Source organism: Orcinus orca, chromosome 5, assembly GCF_937001465.1.
Source record: "Orcinus orca chromosome 5, mOrcOrc1.1, whole genome shotgun sequence".
Taxonomy (NCBI): Eukaryota; Metazoa; Chordata; class Mammalia; order Artiodactyla; family Delphinidae; genus Orcinus; species Orcinus orca.
Window position 1 is genome coordinate 66,860,161 of NC_064563.1, and position 22,340 is coordinate 66,882,500.

The window sequence follows — 22,340 nt, forward strand, 5'->3', positions numbered from 1 at the left end:
TCAGTGTCATTTAAGTGAGTTGCCAAGCTTGTTTGCCCTGGGTGATGGTGTGGGATGGCCCTCACTTTTGTGTTGTTGTGTGCTTGAATTACAGTGGATAAACTCGCGCACGATTGTGCTCTTGGACAGTGTAGAGAAGTTGCATGTGATTGATCGGCAGACTCAAGAGGAATTGGAAATGGTGGAGATCTCAGAAGTTCAGTTGGTCTATAATAGCAGCCATTTCAAATCTCTAGCCACTGGAGGAAACGTGAGCCAGGCACTGGTAAGGGTAATCCATTATCTTAGTATTGCTTTGATAAACTTGGTATTTTGTTGTTGTTTTGTTTTAGAAATAGGAATTCTGAGGAGTTATCTTTAAGTCTTGAGATTTTTTTTTTAAAAGCCACTAGCTAGGTTGAAGTGGATGTGAGTGTGTTTGTAAGTATTCAGGAATGTGAACTAGAACAATAATTCCTGTTGTCTTCTACTTGGAAATGTGACTAATTTAATACCAAAGAATTTTAACTTTCATACTGAAATAATGAAATGAAATTGAAAGTTCATGAGAAAGAAATTGTAAAAGCAAGGTATTTTAGAATGTTTATTATGTTGACAACAAGCCTGATAGATTTAAGGAATAAATGACTAGAGAGACAGGTAGCCTATAAGGCTTTGGAAATATTTGGGTGATTAGTAAAGGCTGGAACAGGTATGGAGGCTGTAGCCATTAAAAGGCAAAGGTCGCTTCAAGAGAAAGAAAGATGATTCTGGAGGAATAGGAAATAGATGAAATGTAGGAGCCTGCAGAGAAGGAAGACACAAAAGTTATGATCTTAGTATTAATTTTACTATATTTTAAGCAATGACAATAATGGCCTTTAGCAGTTTACACAGGTAGTTTACAGTTAAATTACTTTGAATTGTGATCTCATGTTTCCTAAGCCAATAATCTTTAAGCAGGAAATTTAGACTTTTTGAGTCTTCTCTGGATAATTTCTTGAAAAAAGTAGTAATGAAGGTCATATATAATGAGTGTCTGCAGTATAATATCTAGCCATTGCTCAAATCTCCCTGAGATATTAGAGCATAAATATTTGTGAAAGGGTCTTCCATATATATTTTCAGAATTTAGAAACCAGGAAAATCCAGGAGAAGAAATGGTAATGCAATAGAATTCACTAAAGTAAGAGTAATTATTGTCCCACACTTAGATATTTTCTTTTGTTTGAGTGGTTATTAAAAATACTGATAGACTTTGAACTTGCACTTTCAGCCAAGATGGAATAATGGGGACTGGATTTACTCTCCTGTCTGGAAAAAAATCAGGAAAAAACCCCAAAAACAAAAAACAATAGTTTTCAAGATATTAGTGAACTTGAAGATAGAGCAATAGAATCTATCCAAAATGAAGTAGAGAGAAAAAATTTAAAAAACTCTAGTGTTAGTGACTGCAGTGAGACAGCACCACTTAGCCTAATAAATGTGTAGTTGAAATCTCTGAAGGAGAGGAGGGAAAAAAATTTAAAGAAATAATGGTCAAAAACTTTCCTAAGCTATAAACACAGAATTGCAAGAAGCTCAGTGAACCCAAGCACAAGTAAAATAAACATAGATTGATCCAAATGAATTGGAAAGAGGAAAATATTAAAGCAGGCAGAGTAAAAAGACACATTAAATGCAGAGGAGCAACAAAAAGTGTGAGAGCAGATTTCTCATCAGAAACAAACTGCAGCAATCTTCAGAGAAGATATACAAATGGCCAATAAGCAGATGACAAGATGCTCAGCATCATTAATCATTAGGGAAATGCAAGTCAAAATCACAGTGAGATATCATTTCATGCCCACTAGGATGGCTATAATCAAAAAGACAGACAATAACAAATGTTGATTAGGATGCAGAAATATTGGAACTCTCGTACTTTGCTTGTGGGTTATGGTGCAGCCACTGTGGAAAACATTTTGGCAGTTCCTCAAAATATTAAACATAAAGATTCCATATGACTGAGCGATTCTACTCCTAGGTAGCTACTCAAGTGAAACGAAAACATATCTCTGCATAAACACTTGTACACAAATGTTCATAGCAACGTTATTCTTAATAGCAAAAAAGTCAAAACAGTCAAAATGTCCACTAGCTGATAGATAAACAAAATGTGGCATATCTGCGTAATAGAATGCTATTCCTCAATAAAAAAGGTGAACTGTTGACACATGCTACAACATGGATGAACCTCAAAAATACTGTGTTAAGTGAAAGAAGCCATATGGAAAGACCATATACTCTTTGATTATATTTATATGAAATGTCCAGAAAAGGCAGGTTTAGAGAGCCAGATGTGGATTAGTGGGACTGGGACCAGGAGTAGGAATGAGGGTTGACTGTAAATAGGTAAAAGGTATCTCTGTGGAGTGATGGAAATGTTCTAAAACTGGATTTTGGTGATGCTCGAACAACTGTAAATTTACTAAAAATTATTGTATACTTAATGAGTGAATTTTATGGTATGTAAATTATACTTTAATATTGTCATTTAACGAAAGCAGTTGACTGTTTAAAACAAAAGGAATGTTTATTATATGTAGAAGTAATAGTGTGACGAAAATAGTACATAACAGCAGGGAGTGGGGGGAAGGAAGTATATTATTGTAAGGTTGTTAACATTATACATCAAATAGTACAATATTATGTAAATGTAGACTGACATTAGTTAAAGCTGCATATTGTAACCACTAGAGCAGAAAAAGAAGTATACCTTTATAAGTCACTGGTAGCAACAAAATGGAATGTTAAAAAATATTAAATTCAACAAAGCATAAAAAAAGAACAGGTAATACAAGTAGAAAAACAGTAAGATAATCGAAACCCAACTATATCAATAATCATAGGAAATGGAAGTAGTCTAAACATTTCAGTTAAAAGGCAAGGATTGTCAGACTGGATAAAAAAAGCAAGAACCAACTATATGCTGTCTACAAAAAGTTCATATTAAATACAAAGACACAGACAAGTTAAAAGTAAGGGGAAGGAAAAAGACATATCATGCAAACACTAATCATTAGAATGGCTATTATAATATCAGATTAAGTAGATTTCAGAGTAGAGAATATTGTCAGAGATAAAGAGAAATTTCAAATTGATAAAAAAGTGTTAATTTGTCAAGAAGGCATAACAATCTTAAAGGTTTAAGTACCCAGTAACAGACCTTCAAAATATATGAAACTAAAACTAACAGATCTAAAAGGAGAAACAGACAAGTCCACAATTAGAGTTTGGAAATTTCAAAACTCCTTTATCAGTAAGTAATAGAATTAGTAGACAAAACCATCAAGGGTATAGAAGGCAAAAAAATCATTGACCAACTTGACTTAACTGACATTTCTAGAATATTCCACCCAACAAAAGCAAATTACAAACTTTTTCAAGTGCACATGGAGCATCCAATAGATTGTATGCTAGGCCATAAAACAAACTACAGCAAATTGTTGAAGGAATCATCAGGGTAAATCTGGAGAAAACCCAAATATTTGGAAATTAAGTAACACTTTTATAAATAACCTATGAGTCAAAGAAGAAATCTCAAAGGAAATTAGAATATATTTTGAACTAAACGAAAGTGAAAATACAGCATATCAAACAGCTATGGTCTCAAACAGCTCATACCGCTCAATATCAAAAAAACGAACAACCCAATCAAAAAATGGGCAGAAGATCTAAAAAGGCATTTCTCCAAAGAAGACATACATATGGGCAATAGGCACATGAAAAGATGCTCAACATTGCTAATTATTAGAGAAATGCAAATCAAAACTACAATGAGGTATCACCTCACACCAGTCAGAATGGCCATCGTCAAAACCTCTACAAATAATAAATGCTGGAGAGGGTGTGAAGAAAAAGGAACCTTCCTGCGCTGTTTGTGGGAATGTAAATTGGCACAGCTACAGGATGGAGGTTCCTTAAAAAACTAAAAATAGAATTACCATATGATCCAATGATCCCACTCCTGGGCATATATCTGGACAAAACTATAATTCAAAAAGATGCATGCACACTAATGTTCATAGAAGCACTATTTATAATATCCAAGACATGGAAGCAACCTAAATGTCCATCGACAGATGAATGGATAAGGAAGATGTGGTATATACATGGAATATTACCCAGCCATAAAAAGAATGAAATACTGCAGCAACATGGATGGACCTAGAGATTATCATACTGACTGAAGTAAACCAGAGAAAGGCAGATATCATGATATCACTTGTATATGGAATCTAAACAAATGATACAAATGAACTTATTTATGAGACAGACTCATAGACATACAAAACAAACTTATGGTTACCAAAGGGGAAAGAGGGGGACAGATAATTAGGAGTTTGGCATTAACATATAAACACTACCATATGTAAAATAGATAACCAACAAGGACCTACTGTATAGCACAAGGAACTATACTCAATATCTTTTAATAATCTACAAGGGAAAGGAATCTGAAAAAGAATATATATATATATATGTATAACTGAATCACTTTGCTGTAGACTTGAAACTAACGCAACATTGTAAATCAGCTGTATTTCAGAAAAAAATTGTGGTCTATAATTAAATTAATTTTGAGGGTGTGGAACTTCCCTGGTGGCGCAGTGGTTAAGAATCCTCCTGCCAATGCAGGGGACACGGGTTCCATCCCTGGTCAGGGAAAATCCCACATGCCATGGAGCAACTAAGCCTGTGTGCCCTAGAGCCCGTGTGCTGCAACCAGTGAAGCCCGTGCGTCTAGAGCCTATACTCCACAACAAGAGAAGCCACTGCAATGAGAAGCCCGTGCACCGCAACGAAGTGTAGACCCTGTTGGCCGCAAGTAGAGAAAGCCCATGCGCATCAACGAAGACTCAACACAGCCAAAAATAAAATAAATAAATTAAAAAAAAATTTGAGGGTAATTTATAATGTTAAATACATTAGAAAAAAAGATCTCAAATCAATTATCTAGGATTCTATCTAAGGAAATAGAGAAGAGCAAATAAACTTGAAGTAGATAAAAGGAAGAAATAATAAAGATGAACATATATCAATTAAGTAGGAAATGGACAAACAATAGAGAAAATCAAAGAAAATACATTTTGTTCTTTAAAAGATAAATAAAATTGATAAACCTCCAGTGAGACTAATCCAGAGAAAGAGAAGACACAATTACTGATATCGGGAATGAGAGAGGTGCGGTTGCTATGGAGTCTAAAGATATTAAAAAGATAATATGAATAACTTTATGCCAATAAATTAAACAATTTTGGATGAAATGGAAAAATTCTTTGGAAGGCACAAATTACCAAAGCTGACTCAAGAAGTGAAAATCTAAGTGGTTGTACTTATGTGGCTGTACATTAACTTGATTTCCTAAAAGAAAGTCCAGGCTCAGATAGCTTCACTAGTGAAGTCTATTATATTCAAGGAAAAAAAATATCAATTTTACACAAAAATCTTTTTAAAAATCGAGAAAAAGAGAGCACATAATTCTTTTTATGACACCAGCTTACCTCTGATAATAAAACCAACGACATTACAATAAAGAATGCTATAGACCAATGACCTCATGAGCAGAGAAGCAAAAATCCTTAAAATAGTAGCAGATAGAAACCAGCAATGTATAAAAAGAGTAATTATGGTCAAATGGTGTTTATCCAAGTCATGCCAGGCTGGTTTAACATTTAAAAGTCAATGTAGGGACTTCCCTGGTGGCACAGTGGTTAAGAATCTGCCTGCCAATGCAGGGGACACGGGTTTGAGCCCTGGTCCGGGAAGATCTCACGTGCCACAGAGTAACTAAGCCCATGTACCACAACTACTGAGCCTGTGCTCTAGAGCTCGCAAGCCACAACTACTGAGCCCACGTGCCACAACTACTGAAGCCTGTGCGCCTAGAGCCAGTGCTGCAGAATGAGAGAAGCCACCGCAATGAGAAGCCCGCACACTGCAATGAAGAGTAGCCCCCATTCACCACAACTAGAGAAAGCCTGCGCACAGCAATGGAGATCCAATGCAGCCAAAAATAAATAATTTATTTTTAAAGTGTAATTCACTGATTTAGTTTATTGTAAAAGAAAGGTCATAATACCATCTCAAAAGATGTAGAAAAGCATTTCACAAAATTCTGTATCCCTGATAAAATTCTTAGCAAACTAGGAATAGAAGGGAACTTCTTCAGCCTGATAATAAAGAGCATCTACAAAAATCCTACCGCTAACGTCATACTTAAAGTGGTACCACCAGAAAACCAAACCAAACAACAACCAAAAAAACCCTGATTCTGATCTTCTAGAGGAAATACAGAAGCAGAGGAACATGTTAAAAGATTCCATGGGGATGCCATTAGCAAAATCCAGATAGTAGGAAACTATGGAATAAGTGTGCCAGCGTCTTCAACAAATAAACCTCAAGGAAAATAAAGGACCGTGAGAGATAGAGGCAAACTCTGTAGATTAAGAGACTTAAGAGATGCATCAGCCAGCTTCAGTGTGTGGCCCTTATTTGGGTCTTGATTTAAACAAATGAAATGTAGAAACAAAGAACAGAAACCTCAATAACATTTGACATTTATGAGACAATTTGAAATCCAAACACTGATCAGATATTTGACATGGAGGAATGATTGTTAATTTTTGAAAGCCTGTCAATGAAATTGTGTGGTTACGTTAGAAAGGATTTATTTATTGTGCACATTACTGAATTTTTGTAAATGAGATGTTCAAGATCTGAGATTTACTTCAGAATTTTTACTGTGTTATAGGGGAGTCAGTGGGAATATAGATGAAACAAGATTGGTGATGAAGTGATAATTAATGAAGCTGGTTACTGGCTACATTGGGTTCATTATTTTGTTCTCTCTACCTTTGTATATATTTTTAAATTTTCATGATAAAAAGTTAAGAAAAATTACTAGTTATCAGTATTGACCACTTACATATTTTAGGAGATTTATAAATATTAATGTATTTAAGCCTCCCAGAAACTGCATGGTTTTCAAAGATGGAAAAATGTAATTGTCAGAAGTTTGAAACTTGTTTAAACTCTGTCACCTATTGGGTGACAGAGCCAGAATTTGCAACCAGATTTATCAGACAGGAGGTTTCGTTTCTATTTTGCTGGGCTGTGCTGACTTTCATATACTATGCTGCTTTATCTTCCTGTTTCCTCTTGTGTTTTTTGTTGATATTTATTTCAAAGAACTTGGAGGTACCATTTCAATTAGCCCTATTCTTTGCCAGAAGCAGTGACTACCTGTCATCCAGTAGTGGGCAGGTTGCAACAATTTTGCTTCAAATTTAGAAGTTGGCATGTTCTTCCCTTTACGCATTACTCTGAAAAATAAAGAGACCGTATATAAGCAGAGAATTACTTTTTGCACTTTGTCCTTCATGCCACTTCCACTGACAGACTGGCACTTGACTGACATTTTTTTCCCCCACTCACTTATGGGATGAAACCATGTTGTCTCTGTAATCCACATTCTTTAAAACTTGAGACTCCTAATGCATGTAATTTTTACCTTAAAATTTTTTTTTTTTAGGCTTTGGTTGGAGAGAAGGCTTGTTATCAATCCATCAGTAGCTATGGTGGTCAGATCTTTTATTTGGGGACAAAAGTAAGTACTTCCACTCTGTGACTTGGTGTGCATTTGTGTCAGGTTAGTAGGGGCTGAAGGAGGTTGCTGGTAAAGAGGACAGCGCATTACAGAATGACTACTGATTAGCAGTAATCGAAAACTTTTAGGGGTTAGATGATTTTTAATTAATTTTTTTTAAGATTGCCCCTTTATTTCATTATAGGTTATTATAAGATGTTGAATATAGTTCTCTGTGCTTTACAACTAATTAATTTATTTCCTCTACTTTTAGACATACTGTATTTTTACTTTTGTTTAGGTTCTGGTTTTCTTTGTTCAGAGGGATACTTTCATAATGTTCCTTCACATTTATGTTTTCATGACCAGGAAGATACCTTATCATTAATATTTGACATGTAATTAAGATGTCCTTTAGCTTAGATCATCTTAGGGTATATTAAAACGCATTGAGACATTTGACTTAGAATAGGAACTTTTTGTATGTCAATTTGTTCCTGTGGGGTTTTTTTTTTTTTTTTAACTTAACATGGAGGGCTTCCCTGGTGGCACATTGGTTAAGAATCCGCCTGCCGATGCAGGGGACACAGGTTTGAGCCCTGGTGCAGGAAGATCCCACATGCCGCAGAGCAACTAAGCCCATGCGCCACAACTACTGAGCCTGCACTCTAGAGCCCGTGAGCCACAGCTACTGAGCCTGCGTTCTAGAGCCTGTGCTCCGCAACAAGAGAAGCCACCACAATGAGAAGCCCACACACCGCAACGAAGAGTATCCCCTGCTCTCCATGACTAGAGAAAGCCCGTGCACAGCAACGAAGACCCAATGCAGCCAAAAATAAATAAATAAATTAAAAAAAAAACTTAGCACGGAGAAACATGTTGGGAGATTGGACTTTCCTTCTTCCTTGTCCGTGGAATTAACTCCCCTTCTTGGACTGTAGACTTACTGACCTTTAAGTGTTTGATTTGCTCTTTAACGTGGGCCTTTGAAGACCCTTTAGTAAATACTTTTAACTGTAGTATGAAATGTTTTTACTTAAAGAGATGTAAAATGAGATGTAGGACTGAGACAAATGTGTCTCTCAAACAAGTCTGTTAAAGATGATAATTTTAATTTCCATCTCTTTGTTTTCCAGTCTGTTTATGTGATGATGCTGAGGAGCTGGAGAGAGGTGAGTTCAAAGTAATTTTATATGGTAGCACTATTGAATTGAGAGCATCTTAACGTTTTTTGTTCTGACTTTGCAGAAAAAGAGTATTTGGATTTGTGCTTTTTAATTTCAGAAGTGTACATCAAAACCACTGTAACTATCTACTTGATTTGATAAAACTGACTATAACTAATGATAAGGTTTGGCTGCATATATCAGAAAATTCAAAATACCAGTGGTGTAAAAGAACTCTCTCTCATGTAAAAGCAATCTGGAGGTAGGCAGTCTGTGGCGAGTATGGCAACTCCGTGGTCTTTGGCATACTACCCTGTTGTGCCATCCTTGTGTGTGGATTCTAGTCTCAAGGTCATTTCATGTTCCAATGTGACTGCTGGGGTTCCAGCTTTTAAATCCACATTCCAGGAAGGAGGAAAGAGAAGAGAAGGCTGGCCCTGGCCTTTTAAGGTGACATCCCAGAAAGGTCCAGATAGCACTTCCACTTATCATTGGCCAGAACTTAGTCACATGGCCCCAAGTGGCCACAAGGGAGTCTTAGAAATGTCCTTTAGCTGGTTTATTGCTGTCTCAAATAAACTTGGGATTTGTTATGAAAGAGGAGGGAGTGAATGGATGTTGTGATAACTAGCTTTTTGTGCTACAGTGACATTCTAGCTGTTTCCTCTTTTCATATTTAGGCCTTGTGGCAGCTTATACTAGCCTATACAGTCACTGTACTGTCCAGTGCTTTAAGAAATTGTTTTTCTTGGAAATAAGGTATTCACATGGTTATTGGAATAATTTTAGCTACTAAGCAGCAACTTCTGGAAAGATATTAGGTAGAATAGGAATTTTGACTGGTGATTGGTCAGACAAAGGGGTCTGTCTTCTCTCATTTATTCATTTTAGAGAGTGGATCACCTCCTGAAACAAGACTGTCTTACAGAAGCCTTGGCTCTTGCATGGTCTTTCCATGAAGGAAAAGCAAAAGCAGTAGTGGGTAAGTTAACAGAACACCGGTGTAGTAGGTGTTGTTTTTCTAGAGCAGAGAAAATGAATAATACTAATCACTTACAGAACACTTTTGACTTAGTGTTCAAGTATTTTATAAGCAAGATGTTATCAAACCTTACAGACTTTCAGTGAAAAAGGTTAATGACGAATACAGGATATAGAATTTTAAATGTCACTTTTAAAATTCATTTCATAAGGAAAATTTATTATTAGAACAAAAGGGAAGTACACTGATAAGCTATCTGGTCCAATAGATGGGAGGTGTTCCTGTTATGGCATATTATCCAGCATTTTGATACCTAAGGATTGTTATATCTGCTGTTAGCATAGGTTATCAGTAGACCAGGGCAGTTTCACTCCTGAAGATACGGATTAACTTTGTATTTACGCTGGATTTTGCTTCTCTGCAGGATTATCAGGGGATGCCAGTAAGAGAAAGGCTGTTGTTACAGATCGGGTGAGTATTTTAATAGGGTCTTTACTGGGGTACAGTGCAGATTGCCTTTGGTATTTGCTAATAATCTTGGGCGTGATTAGGTAAATGACTACAGTTAAGAAGAGAGTGTATTAAGAAAACAAGTCAGATTGTAATTCCTTGGTGTTATCTTGAGTGCTTTTTAAATTCCTTCTTATCACCCTTTCTTTTTTCCCTTGCTCACTCTCATGAAAATTATAGATAGTAAAATAGCCAAAAGACAGCAGACAGTAGGAGGAGTAAAAAACCCAGGGATCTGGGTTATCTTTGAACCTAATTATAGTCCATAGTAAGTTGACATTTGTTGGTCTTTATAAACTGATTAGTAATAATGAGAAATACTATATGTGCAAGTGTTTGTGTTGCCTGAGGGAGCAGAGAGGCCTGATGTTTATTATTATTATTAATTAGTATTAATATGGTTAATGTTAATATTTAACACTAGCTTTGTTTTCCTAGTCTAGACTTGCTTGAATTCATTTACTATAGTCATTCCTCCTCCTTTTTATTGTGCAAATGCATTGGTAAAAATTAGATTCCAAATTAGTATAAACATTTAGAAAACATATACAGAAGTTGGTCAATCCTGAGACTTATAAGTGATTTTCTCAGTATCTGGTAAAAAAGTATTGGCTGTCTGTGTTCGTTAGGGAAAGACATATGCAGAGGATAACTGAAGAGCTAAACTTCAACTTTTTATTTCCTGAGCAATATATATACTAATGAGGTCTGGAACCTGGAGGTATTTATTAGGAAAGATTAGCAAATTGGTACTAACCCTGAGGCTGAAAGAAATTAGGCTGGGGTTAAAAAAAACCTGAGAAATAAAGTCACTAAAATTTTAAATTATATTTTTAATATAATAGCAAAGCCTGATTCTGTATTATTTAAGAAGATCACATATATTAAGTATTGAAAAACTTTAGAGACATACTTTAATTTATATACTAAGCTGTTTTCCTTACAGATGGTGGAAATCCTGTTCCATTATGCAGATCGAGCTCTAAAAAAGTGCCCAGACCAGGGAAAAATCCAAGTGATGGAGCAGCATTTTCAGGTACACCTTTGCAAGTGCTTCTAATAGACATTGCTGTGAATAGGTCTAGTACTACTGCTCTGATATTATATGAGAATGGGACTTTCATGTTTTGGTTAAACATTTTTCAGTGTTCAGAGCTTTATTACAGGGTTTGTGGAGCATTCTCAGTGATTGAATTTTGAGGTAACAGGTGTACAGACACATGGGAACAGATGAGTAAAATGTTGTGGGTTGTTAGTGCTTAGGCACTTGGTGCTGCATGGAAGGAAAGAATGTACGTATGAGGGTACATACCTGAGAATTGACACCTTACACCTTGATGATGCCTAATACTTATGTTAACTAGGCTAGTTGGAGAAGAAGTGTACTACCAAGGTTTAAATTTAGTTCTCCTAGGAGCACCTGTGATTTAAGATTAGATACGTTGCCAAAAAAAAATTATGATCTCTTAAATATACTGATGAACGACCTTTAGTTTCTCTTGAAACTCAGTGAAAATGGAAGTCAAGGAATGACTTAAAGACCTACACAGTGCTTATTATGAGAGTTTCACCATTTGCAGTGATCTCAAAATATATTTGTTGCAAATCTGTGTCTTCTTTCCCATTCTGAGGGCTCCCTCCCCTCCCCCTGCCTCCTCTTTTAACAAACATTTGAGGGTCTGATACGGGGGTCAGCAAACATTTTCTGAGAAGGGCTAGATGGAAAATTTAGGCTTTGTGGGGTATATATGGTCTCTGTCACATATTCCTCTGAGTGATTTTTTTATTTGTTTGTTTTTAAACAACCCTTTAAAAATGTAAAAACCATTCTTAGCTGTGAGCCATTCAGAAACAGGCTGTGGGAGGACTTGGCCCATGGGTCAAAGGATGCAGCCTCTGGTCTAACATGTACTAGGCACTGGGCGGTAGTGTGTAAAAGGTAAGTAGTCCTTGCTATCTTAAAGTTGACAATCTAGTCAAAATAACTTTTCTTGTGTACATTAATGGAAATGTTTAAAAGAAATCTAGGGTTTTGGAGTTCTGAGGAGCAGACACAGCTCATATCTTTTTTATATCTCCATTTGCTGCTCTTAACTTTGGAAGACAAGGATAGATGTGGCAATGAACAGTTGGAGGGTATCAAAACAGGATTTGGCTTCCTGAACTGTACTCTTTAATGCTGCAGTAGTGGGCTTCTGGCAGAGTAACTTGTACTGCCTTTTGGCTAGAGGCTTATTACATTTGTCAGTAAAGAAGAGAAAGAAGCCTATATAAGATTATGAAAGTAGATAACTTAGGAGAGGAAAACATATGGCAGAAAGAAGGCATTTGGGGACAAAACTGTTTGGGAACAGTACCTTGTATATATATGATTTTGTATATCAATGCAGTATATATAGAAAAGAAAACTTAGTATTTTAACCAGAAGGTATCTCTTACCAAGGGGTGGTAGGATGGTACTCATGTAAGAACTCTGGTCGTTGGAAGATGTACTTTGTTGAAAAGAAACATCCAATAGGGAATGCTAGGAGGGGCTAATGAGGGGTGTGTGTGTGCGCGTGTGCGCATGTACACATAAGATGGAAACCACCTTGCTGGGGAAGAATATGGTAGAGAGCTATAAAAGAAGAAAGGAACAAAAGTGATATTCTGATGGAGAGATATGAAAGAATCTCAACATGAGATTGTAAAATTTACTGAGAAACAAACTGTAGTAATAATGTGTTCTTTAACCATCTAGATAGTTGTCAGAAGTTTCATTCTGCTAAAAAGAGTATCTGATAACATTTTAAATTTATTAATCATTTAGTCTCATAGGTGGTAAAGGAAACGATGGTGGGAACCATTATCCTGAATTTACTTTTTCCCAATGATTGGGAAAATAGAAGGGATAGATTATTGATAGGAAAATTATCATTTATTTTAAAGTTTGTAATAATGATGAAAAATAACACTTGTGAATCCTGTGTTTTAGAAAGCAGATATTTTAGGGAAAAAAATATGGGCACAGTCTCATGGTTATAGGCTCCAAAATAATAATAGGTTCACAAAGAACAGGAAATTCTTAAATTCTGATGTAATAACCACAAACAATTCAAAAAGAAAGGAAATGGGGAGGAATGTTGAGAGAAGTATCTGTCTAGAAAACACAGAACAGCTACCAGAGTTGGATAGAGGCTGATAACCAAAGATATTTGCCAAAAGCATCAAGAATCTATACGACTGTCAGAAAAGAGACTGGTCTGGTGCAGATTGTGCCTACCAAAATGCTAAGGGGCACGAAGGAGGGCTTTTGGCAAAGATTCACTGAATACGTATATTATGTGCCAAGTGCTACATGAAGGGTGTGACATTCTTTTTTTTTTAACATCTTTATTGGAGTGTAATTGCTTTACAATGGTGTGTTAGTTTCTGCTGTACAACAGAATGAATCAGTTTTTTATATATATATATATATGTTCCCATATCTCTTCCCTCTTGCGTCTCCCTCCCTCCCACCTTCCCTATCCCACCCCTCCAGGTGATCACAAAGCACCGAGCTGATCTCCCTGTGCTATGCGGCTGCTTCCCACTAGCTATCTACCTTACGTTTGGTAGTGTATATATGTCCATGCCTCTCTCTCACTTTGTCACAGCTTACCCTTCCCCCTCACCATATCCTCAAGTCCATTCTATAGTAGGTCTGTGTCTTTATTCCTGTCTTAGCCCTAGGCTCTTCATGACATTTTTTTCCCTTAAATTCCATATATATGTGTTAGCATACGGTATTTGTCTCTCTCTTTCTGACTTACTTCACTCTGTATGACGGACTCTAGGTGTATCCACCTCATTACAAATAATTCAATTTTGTTTCTTTTTATGGCTGAGTAATATTCCATTGTATATATGTGCCACATCTTCTTTATCCATTCATCTGATGATGGACACTTAGGTTGTTTCCATCTCCGGGCTATTGCAAACAGAGCTGCAATGAACATTTTGGTACATGACTCTTTTTGAATTATGGTTTTCTCAGGGTATATGCCCAGTAGTGGGATTGCTGGGTCATACGGTAGTTCGATTTGTAGTTTTTTAAGGAACCTCCATACTGTTCTCCATAGTGGCTGTATCAATTTACATTCCCACCAACAGTGCAAGAGGGTTCCCTTTTCTCCACACCCTCTCCAGCATTTATTGTTTCTAGATATTTTGATCATGGCAATTCTGACTGGTGTGAGATGATATCTCATTGTAGTTTTGATTTGCATTTCTCTAATGATTAATGATGTTGAGCATTCTTTCATGCATTTGTTGCCAGTCCATATATCTTCTTTGGAGAAATGTCTATTTAGGTCTTCTGCCCATTTTTGGATTGGGTTGTTTGTTTTTTTTGTTATTAAGCTGCATGAGCTGCTTGTAAATCTTGGAGATTAATCCTTTGTCAGTTGCTTCATTAGCAAATATTTTCTCCCATTCTGAGGGTTGTCTTTTGGTCTTGTTTATGGTTTCCTTTGCTGTGCAAAAGCTTTGAAGTTTCATTAAGTCCCATTTGTTTATTTTTGTTTTTATTTCCATGTCTCTAGGAGGTGGGTCAAAAAGGATCTTGCTGTGATTTATGTCATAGAGTGTCCTGCCTATGTTTTCCTCTAAGAGTTTGATAGTGTCTGGCCTTACATTTAGATCTTTAATCCATTTTGAGCTTATTTTTGTGTATGGTGTTAGGGAATGATCTAATCTCATACTTTTACATGTACCTGTCCAGTTTTCCCAGTACCACTTATTGAAGAGGCTGTCCTTTCTCCACTGTACATTCCTGCCTCCTTTATCAAAGTTAAGGTGACCATATGTGTGTGGGTTTATCTCTGGGCTTTCTATTCTGTTCCATTGATCTATCTTTCTGTTTTTGTGCCAGTACCATACTGTCTTGATTACTGTAGCTTTGTAGTATAGTCTGAAGTCAGGGAGCCTGATTCCTCCAGTTCCGTTTTTTGTTCTCAAGATTGCTTTGGCTATTCAGGGTCTTTTGTGTTTCCATACAAATTGTGAAATTTTTTGTTCTAGTTCTGTAAAAAATGCCAGTGGTAGTTTGATAGGGATTGCATTGAATCTGTAGATTGCTTTGGGTAGTATAGTCATTTTCACAATGTTGATTCTTCCAATCCAAGAACATGGTATATCTCTCCATCTATTTGTATCACCTTTAATTTCTTTCATCAGTGTCTTATAATTTTCTGCATACAGGCCTTTTGTCTCCTTAGGTAGGTTTATTCCTAGATATTTTATTCTTTTTGTTGCAATGGTAAATGGGAGTGTTTTCTTGATTTCACTTTCAGATTTTTCATCATTGGTGTATAGGAATACCAGAGATTTCTGTGCATTAATTTTGTATCCTGCTACTTTACCAAATTCATTGATTAGCTCTAGCAGTTTTCTGCTGGCATCGTTAGGATTCTCTATGTATAGTATCATGTCATCTGCAAACAGTGACAGCTTTACTTCTTCTTTTCCAATTTGGATTCCTTTTATTTTTTTTTCTTCTCTGATTGCTGTGGCTAAAACTTCCAAAACTGTGTTGAATAAGAGTGGTGAGAGTGGGCAACCTTGTCTTGTTCCTGATCTTAGTGGAAATGCTTTCAGTTTTTCACCATTGAGAATGATGTTGGCTGTGGGTTTGTCATATATGGCCTTTATTGTGTTGAGGAAAGTTCCTTCTGTGCCTACTTTCTGGAGGGTTTTTATCATAAATGGGTATTGAATTTTGTCGAAAGCTTTCTCTGCATCTATTGAGATGATCATTTGGTTTTTCTCCTTCAGTTTGTTAATATGGTGTATCATGTTGATTGATTTGCGTATATTGAAGAATCCTTGCACTCCTGGAATAAACCCCACTTGATCATGGTGTATGATCCTTTTAATGTGCTGTTGGATTCTGTTTGCTAGTATTTTGTCGAGGATTTTTGCATCTATGTTTATCAGTGATATTGGCCTGTAGTTTTCTTTCTTTGTGACATCCTTGTCTGGTTTTGGAATCCTTTTAATGTGCTGTTGGATTCTGTTTGCTAATATTTTGTTGAGGATTTTTGCATCTATGTTTATCAGTGATATTGGCCTGTAGTTTTCTTTCTTTGTGACATCCTTGTCTGGTTTTGGAATCAGGGTGATGGAGGCCTCGTAGAATGAGTTTGGGAGTGTTCCTCCCTCTGCTATATTTTTGAAGAGTTTGAGAAGGATAGGTGTTAGCTCTTCTCTAAATATTTGATAGAATTCGCCTGTGAAGCTATCTGGTCCTGGGCTTTTGTTTGTTGGAAGATTTTTAATTACAGTTTCAATTTCAGTGCTTGTGATTGGTCTGTTCATATTTTCTATTTCTTCCTGATTCAGTCTTGGCAGGTTGTGCATTTCTAAGAATTTGTCCATTTCTTCCAGGTTGTCCATTTTATCGGCATAGAGTTGCTTGTAGTACTCTCTCATGATCTTTTTTATTTCTGCAGTGTCAGTTGTTACTTCTCCTTTTTCATTTCTAATTCTATTGATTTGAGTCTTTTTCCCTTTTTTCTTGATGAGTCTGGCTAATGGTTTATCAATTTTGCTTATCTTCTCAAAGAACCAGCTTTTAGTTTTATTGATCTTTGCTATCGTTTCCTTCGTTTCTTTTTCATTTATTTCTGATCTGATTTTTATGATTTCTTTCCTTCTGCTAACTTTGGGGTTTTTTTGTTCTTCTTCCTCTAATTGCTTTAGGTGCAAGGTTAGGTTGTTTATTCGAGATGTTTCCTGTTTCTTAAGGTAGGCTTGTATTGCTATAAACTTCCCTCTTTGAACTGCTTTTGCTGCATCCCATAGGTTTTGGGTCATCGTGTCTCCATTGTCATTTGTTTCTAGGTATTTTTTTATTTCCTCTTTGATTTCTTCAGTGATCACTTCGTTATTAAGTAGTGTATTGTTTAGCCTCCATGTGTTTGTATTTTTTACAGCTCTTTTCCTGTAATTGATATCTAGTCTCATAGCGTTGTGGTCGGAAAGGATACTTGATACAACTTCGATTTTCTTAAACTTACCAAGGCTTGATTTGTGACCCAAGATACGATCTATCCTGGAGAATGTTCCATGAGCACTTGAGAAAAATGTGTATTCTGTTGTTTTTGGATGGAGTGTCCTATAAATATCAATTAAGTCCATCTTGTTTAATGTATCATTTAAAGCTTGTGTTTCCTTATTTATTTTCATTTTGGATGATCTGTCCACTGGTGAAAGTGGGGTGTTAATTCCCCTAGTATGAATGTGTTACTGTCGATTTCTCCTTTTATGGCTATTAGTATTTGCCTTATGTATTGAGGTGCTCCTATGTTGGGTGCATAAGTATTTACAATTGTTATATCTTCTTCTTGGATTGATCCCTTGTTCATTATATAGTGTCCTTCTTTGTCTCTTCTGATAGTCTTTATTTTAACATCTATTTTGTCTGATATGAGAATTGCTACTCCAGCTTTTTTTGGGTTTCCATTTGCATGAAATATCTTTTCCATCCCCTTACTTTCAGTTTGTATGTGTCTCTAGGTCTGAAGTGGGTCTCTTGTAGACAGCAAATATATGGGTCTTGCTTTTGTATCCATTCAGCCAGTCTGTGTCTTTTGGTGGGAGCATTTAATCCATTTACATTTAAGGTAATTATCAATATATATGTTCCTATTCCCATTTTCTTAATTGTTTTGGGTTCGTTATTGTAGGTCTTTTCCTTCTCTTGTGTTTCTTGCCTAGAGAAGTTCCTTTAGCAGTTGTTGTAAAACTGGTTTGGTGGTGCTGAACTCTCTCAGCTTTTGCTTGTCTGTAAAGGTTTTAATTTCTCCATCAAATCTGAATGAGATCCTTGCTGGGTAGAGTAATCTTGGTTGCAGGTTTTTCTCTTTCATCACTTTAAATATGTCCTGCCAGTCCCTTCTGAATGCAGAGTTTCTGCTGAAAGATCAGCTGTTAACCTTATGGGGATTCCCTTGTGTGTTATTTGTTGTTTTTCCCTTGCTGCTTTTAATATGTTTTCTTTGTATTTAATTTTTGATAGTTGGATTAATATGTGTCTTGGCGTGTTTCTCCTTGGATTTATCCTGTATGAGACTCTCTGTGCTTCCTGGACTTGATTAACTACTTCCTGTCCCATATTAGGGAAGTTTTCAACTATAATCTCTTCAAATATTTTCTCAGTGCCTTTCTTTTTCTCTTCTTCTTCTGGAACCCCTATAATTCGAATGTTGGTGCATTTAATGTTGTCCCAGAAGTCTCTGAGACTGTCCTCAGTTCTTTTCATTCTTTTTTCTTTATTCTGCTCTGCAGTAGTTATTTCCACTATTTTATCTTCCAGGTCACTTATCCGTTCTTCTGCCTCAGTTATTCTGCTATTGATCCCTTCTAGAGAATTTTTAATTTCATTTATTGTGTTGTTCATCATTGTTTGTTTGCTCTTTAGTTCTTCTAGGTCCTTGTTAAATGTTTCTTGCATTTTCTCTATTTCCAAGATTTTGGATCATCTTTCCTATCATTATTCTGAACTCTTTTTCAGGTAGACTGCCTGTTCCCTCTTCATTTGTTAGGTCTGGTGGGTTTTTATCTTGCTCCTTCATCTGCTGTGTGTTTTTCTGTCTTCTCATTTTGCTTATCATACTGTGTTTGGGGTCTCCTTTTTGCAGGCTGCATGTTTGTAGGTCTCATTGTTTTTGATGTCTGTCCCCAGTGGCTAAGGTTGGTTCAGTGGGTTGTGTAGGCTTCCTGGTGGAGGGGCCTAGTGCCTGTGTTCTGGTGGATGAGGCTGGATCTTGTCTTTCTGGCGGGCAGGTCCTCGTCTGGTGGTGTGTTTTGGGGTGTCTGTGGCCTTATTATGATTTTAGGCAGCCTCTCTGGTAATGGATGGGGCTGTGTTCCTGTCTTGCTAGTTGTTTGGCATAGGGTGTCCAGCACTGTAGCTTGCTGGTCGTTGAGTGAAGCTGGGTGCTGGTGTTGAGATGGAGATCTCTGGGAGATTTTTGCCGTTTGATATTATGTGGAGCTGGGAGGTCTCTTGTGGACTAGTGTCCTGAACTTGGCTCTGCCACCTCAGTGGCACAGCCATGATGCCTGGCTGGAGCGCCAAGAGCCTTTCATCCACACGACTCAGAATAAAAGGGAGAAAAAATAGAAAGAAAGAAATAGAGAGAGGTGGGGGGGGGAGGGGGGGATAAAATAAAATAAAGTAAAATAACGGTATTAAAAGAAAAAGTAAAGAACAATTATTAAGAAAAAAATTTTAAAAAGGAAAAAAAAAAACCCGGAAGGACAGAACCCTAGGACAAATGGTAAAAGCAAAGCTGTACAGACAAAATCTCACACAGAAGCATACACATACACACTCACAAAAAGAGGAAAAGGGGAAAAAATAATATATCTTGCTCCCAAAGTCCACCTCCTCAATTTGGGATGATTTGTTGTGTATTCAGGTATTCCACAGATGCAGGGTACATCAAGTTGATTGTGGAGATTTAATCCACTTCTCCTGAAGCTGTTGGGAGAGATTTCCCTTTCTCTTCTTTGTTCGCACAGCTCCCAGGTTCAGCTTTGGATTTGGACCCGCCTCTGCGTGTAGGTTGCCTGAGGGCGTCTGTTCTTCGCTCAGACAGGACGGGGTTAAAGGAGCCGCTGATTTGGGGGCTCTGGCTCACTCACGCCGGGGGGAGGGAGGGGCACGGAGTGCGGGGCGAGCCTGCGGCGGCAGAGGCCAGTGTGACTTTGCACCAGCCTGAGGCGCGCCGTGCGTTCTCCCGGGGAAGTTGTCCCTGGATCCCGGGACCCTGGCAGTGGCGGGCTGCACAGGCTCCCCGGAAGGGGGGTGTGGATAGTGACCTGTGCTCGCACACAGGCTTCTTGGTGGCAGCAGCAGCAGCCTTAGCTCTCATGCCTGTCTCTGGGGTCCGCGCTTTTAGCCGCGGCTCGCCCCGTCTCTGCAACTCCTTTAAGCAGCGCTCTTAATCCCCTCTCCTCGCGCACCAGGCAACAAAGAGGGAAGAAAAAGTCTCTTGCGTCTTCGGCAGGTCCAGACTTTTCCCCGGACTCCCTCCCGGCCAGCCGTGGCGCACTAACCCCCTTCAGGCTGTGTTCCCGCCGCCAACCGCCAAGCCCCGTCCTCTCCCTGCGCTCTGACCGAAGCCCAAGCCTCAGCTCCCAGCCCCGCCCGCCCCAGCGGGGGAGCAGACAAGCCTCTCGGGCTGGTGAGTGCCGGTCGGCACTGATCCTCTGTGCGGGAATCTCCCCGCTTTGCCCCCCGCACCCCCGCTACTGTGCTCTCCTCCGCGGCTCCAAAGCTTTCCCCCTCTGCCACCTGCAGTCTCCGCCTGTGAAGGGGCTTCGTAGTGTGTGGAAACCTTTCCTCCTTCACAGCTCCCACCCACTGGTGCAAGTCCCGTCCCTATGGTTTTGTCTCTGTTTATTCTTTTTTCTTTTGCCCTACCCAGGTATGTGTGTGTGGGGGGGGGGGTTCTTGCCTTTTGGGAGGTCTGAGGTCTTCTGGAGCGTTCAGTGGGTGTTCTGTAGGAGTTGTTCCACGTGTAGATGTATTTCTGATGTATCTGTGGGGAGGAAGGTGATCTCCACATCTTACTCTTCCGCCATCTTCCCGGAAGCTCCTCATTTTTGTTTAATTCTCACAACAGCACCACGAAGTAGATACTGTTTTTAGCCTCATTTTATTGATGAGGAAATTCAGGCTGAGAGAGGTTAAGTGACTTCCCAAGGTAGTATTGCTGATAAAGGGTGAGGACAGAACTCCAATCCAGGTCTTTCTGACTTCAGAGCCCAGCTCTTCACTAACCATTGTACCATATTGTTATTTTCAGAGCAAGTGCAGGGAAAGGTTGAGTGAGAAGGGGTGATGTTAATAGGTGATCAGGAATGATAGTTATAGCAAACATCTGAAGTCTTTAGTGCTTACTGTGTGGCAGGCACTGTTACAAACCCTTCACACTTGTTAGCTCATTTAATTCCTATAACTCTATGAGGTAGGTACTGTCATTATTCACATTTATCAATGAGACTGAGGCACAGAGAGGTTGAATTGCCTGTTCCAGGTCACCTAGCTAGTGAATGATAGAGCTGGGATTAGAATCCAGGCACTTGGGCTTCAGAGTCCACATCTGGCCTTCTACACTCTACTCTAGAGCAACACTTCTTGTTTTGCTTCCTTTTTCATGAGCACAGAGAATGGTCTTTAAAATGGAAAAGTCCAGGGACTTCACCATCCAATGCAGGGTGGTCCAGTGGTTGGGACCTCACCATCCAATGCAGGGGGTTGCGGATTTGATGCCTGGTCGGGGAACTAGGATCCCGTATGCCTTGCGGCAGGAATGCCAGGGCATAGAGCGGAGGCAGGGTTGTGACAAATTCAATGAAGACTTTGGGGATGGTCCACATCAAAAAAGAAAGAAAGAAAATCTTAAAAAATAATAAAATAAAATGAAAACGTCCAGATAAATATATTAAAGAAAAAAGTTGAAGCCCAGGATATATTTCATATAGTTAAATCATGATTGTTCAAATCTCAAGATGCAGTGGAATTATAACCTGGGATCCTGTTTGAATGATCTGAGCTATCATTAATAATTTGTAAGTAACTTTGGATCAGTATTCAATTAAGACACACTCACTTAAGCATGGATGCCTAAGCAGAGGAGACACAGTTTATTTCACTCAGGAGGACTATTTGCTTTTGGAAAAGGTGATCTTCAGCCCATTAGGAAGAGTGAAATACATGCACAAGTCACCATAAATCTGCAGTTTTAAGTGTTGTCATAAATATTTAATCATAAAACAGTCATAAAATAATTAAATAGGTTAACTCTTAAAGTGTAATTTTTTAAAAGAAGAGTAGACATAGGAAACTACCCACTGATAACCCCAGTGTGGTTTATGAGCAATTTTTCATGAGTTCACCTAAAAACAACCTTGTTAAACTCATAAACTGCATTTTTGACAGAAATGTGAGGACACTATATTCTTCTTTTTAATTAATTAATTTTTTGGCTGCCTTGGGTCTTCGTTGCTCTGCATAGGCTTCTCATTGCAGTGGCTTCTCTTT

General features: G+C 38.0%; 1 protein-coding gene and 1 long non-coding RNA gene across 4 annotated transcripts in view; one reads left to right on the forward strand and one right to left on the reverse strand.

Annotated features, from left to right (window-relative positions):
- VPS8 (VPS8 subunit of CORVET complex) overlaps positions 1 to 22,340 on the forward strand; it is a 300,406-nt gene that overhangs the window by 53,655 nt on the left and 224,411 nt on the right. For all 3 annotated transcript variants that reach the window (XM_049709893.1, XM_049709894.1, XM_033403195.2), the window contains exons 15-20: positions 95 to 265; positions 7,556 to 7,630; positions 8,746 to 8,781; positions 9,667 to 9,757; positions 10,182 to 10,228; positions 11,214 to 11,303. In XM_049709893.1, the coding sequence (XP_049565850.1) occupies positions 95 to 265; positions 7,556 to 7,630; positions 8,746 to 8,781; positions 9,667 to 9,757; positions 10,182 to 10,228; positions 11,214 to 11,303 (510 nt within the window). The remainder of the gene's footprint in view (positions 1 to 94; positions 266 to 7,555; positions 7,631 to 8,745; positions 8,782 to 9,666; positions 9,758 to 10,181; positions 10,229 to 11,213; positions 11,304 to 22,340) is intronic.
- LOC125964429 (uncharacterized) overlaps positions 13,727 to 22,340 on the reverse strand; it is a 190,432-nt gene continuing 181,818 nt past the window's right edge. The window contains exon 3 of the long non-coding RNA XR_007477411.1: positions 13,727 to 13,850. This is a non-coding gene — a long non-coding RNA (uncharacterized LOC125964429). The remainder of the gene's footprint in view (positions 13,851 to 22,340) is intronic.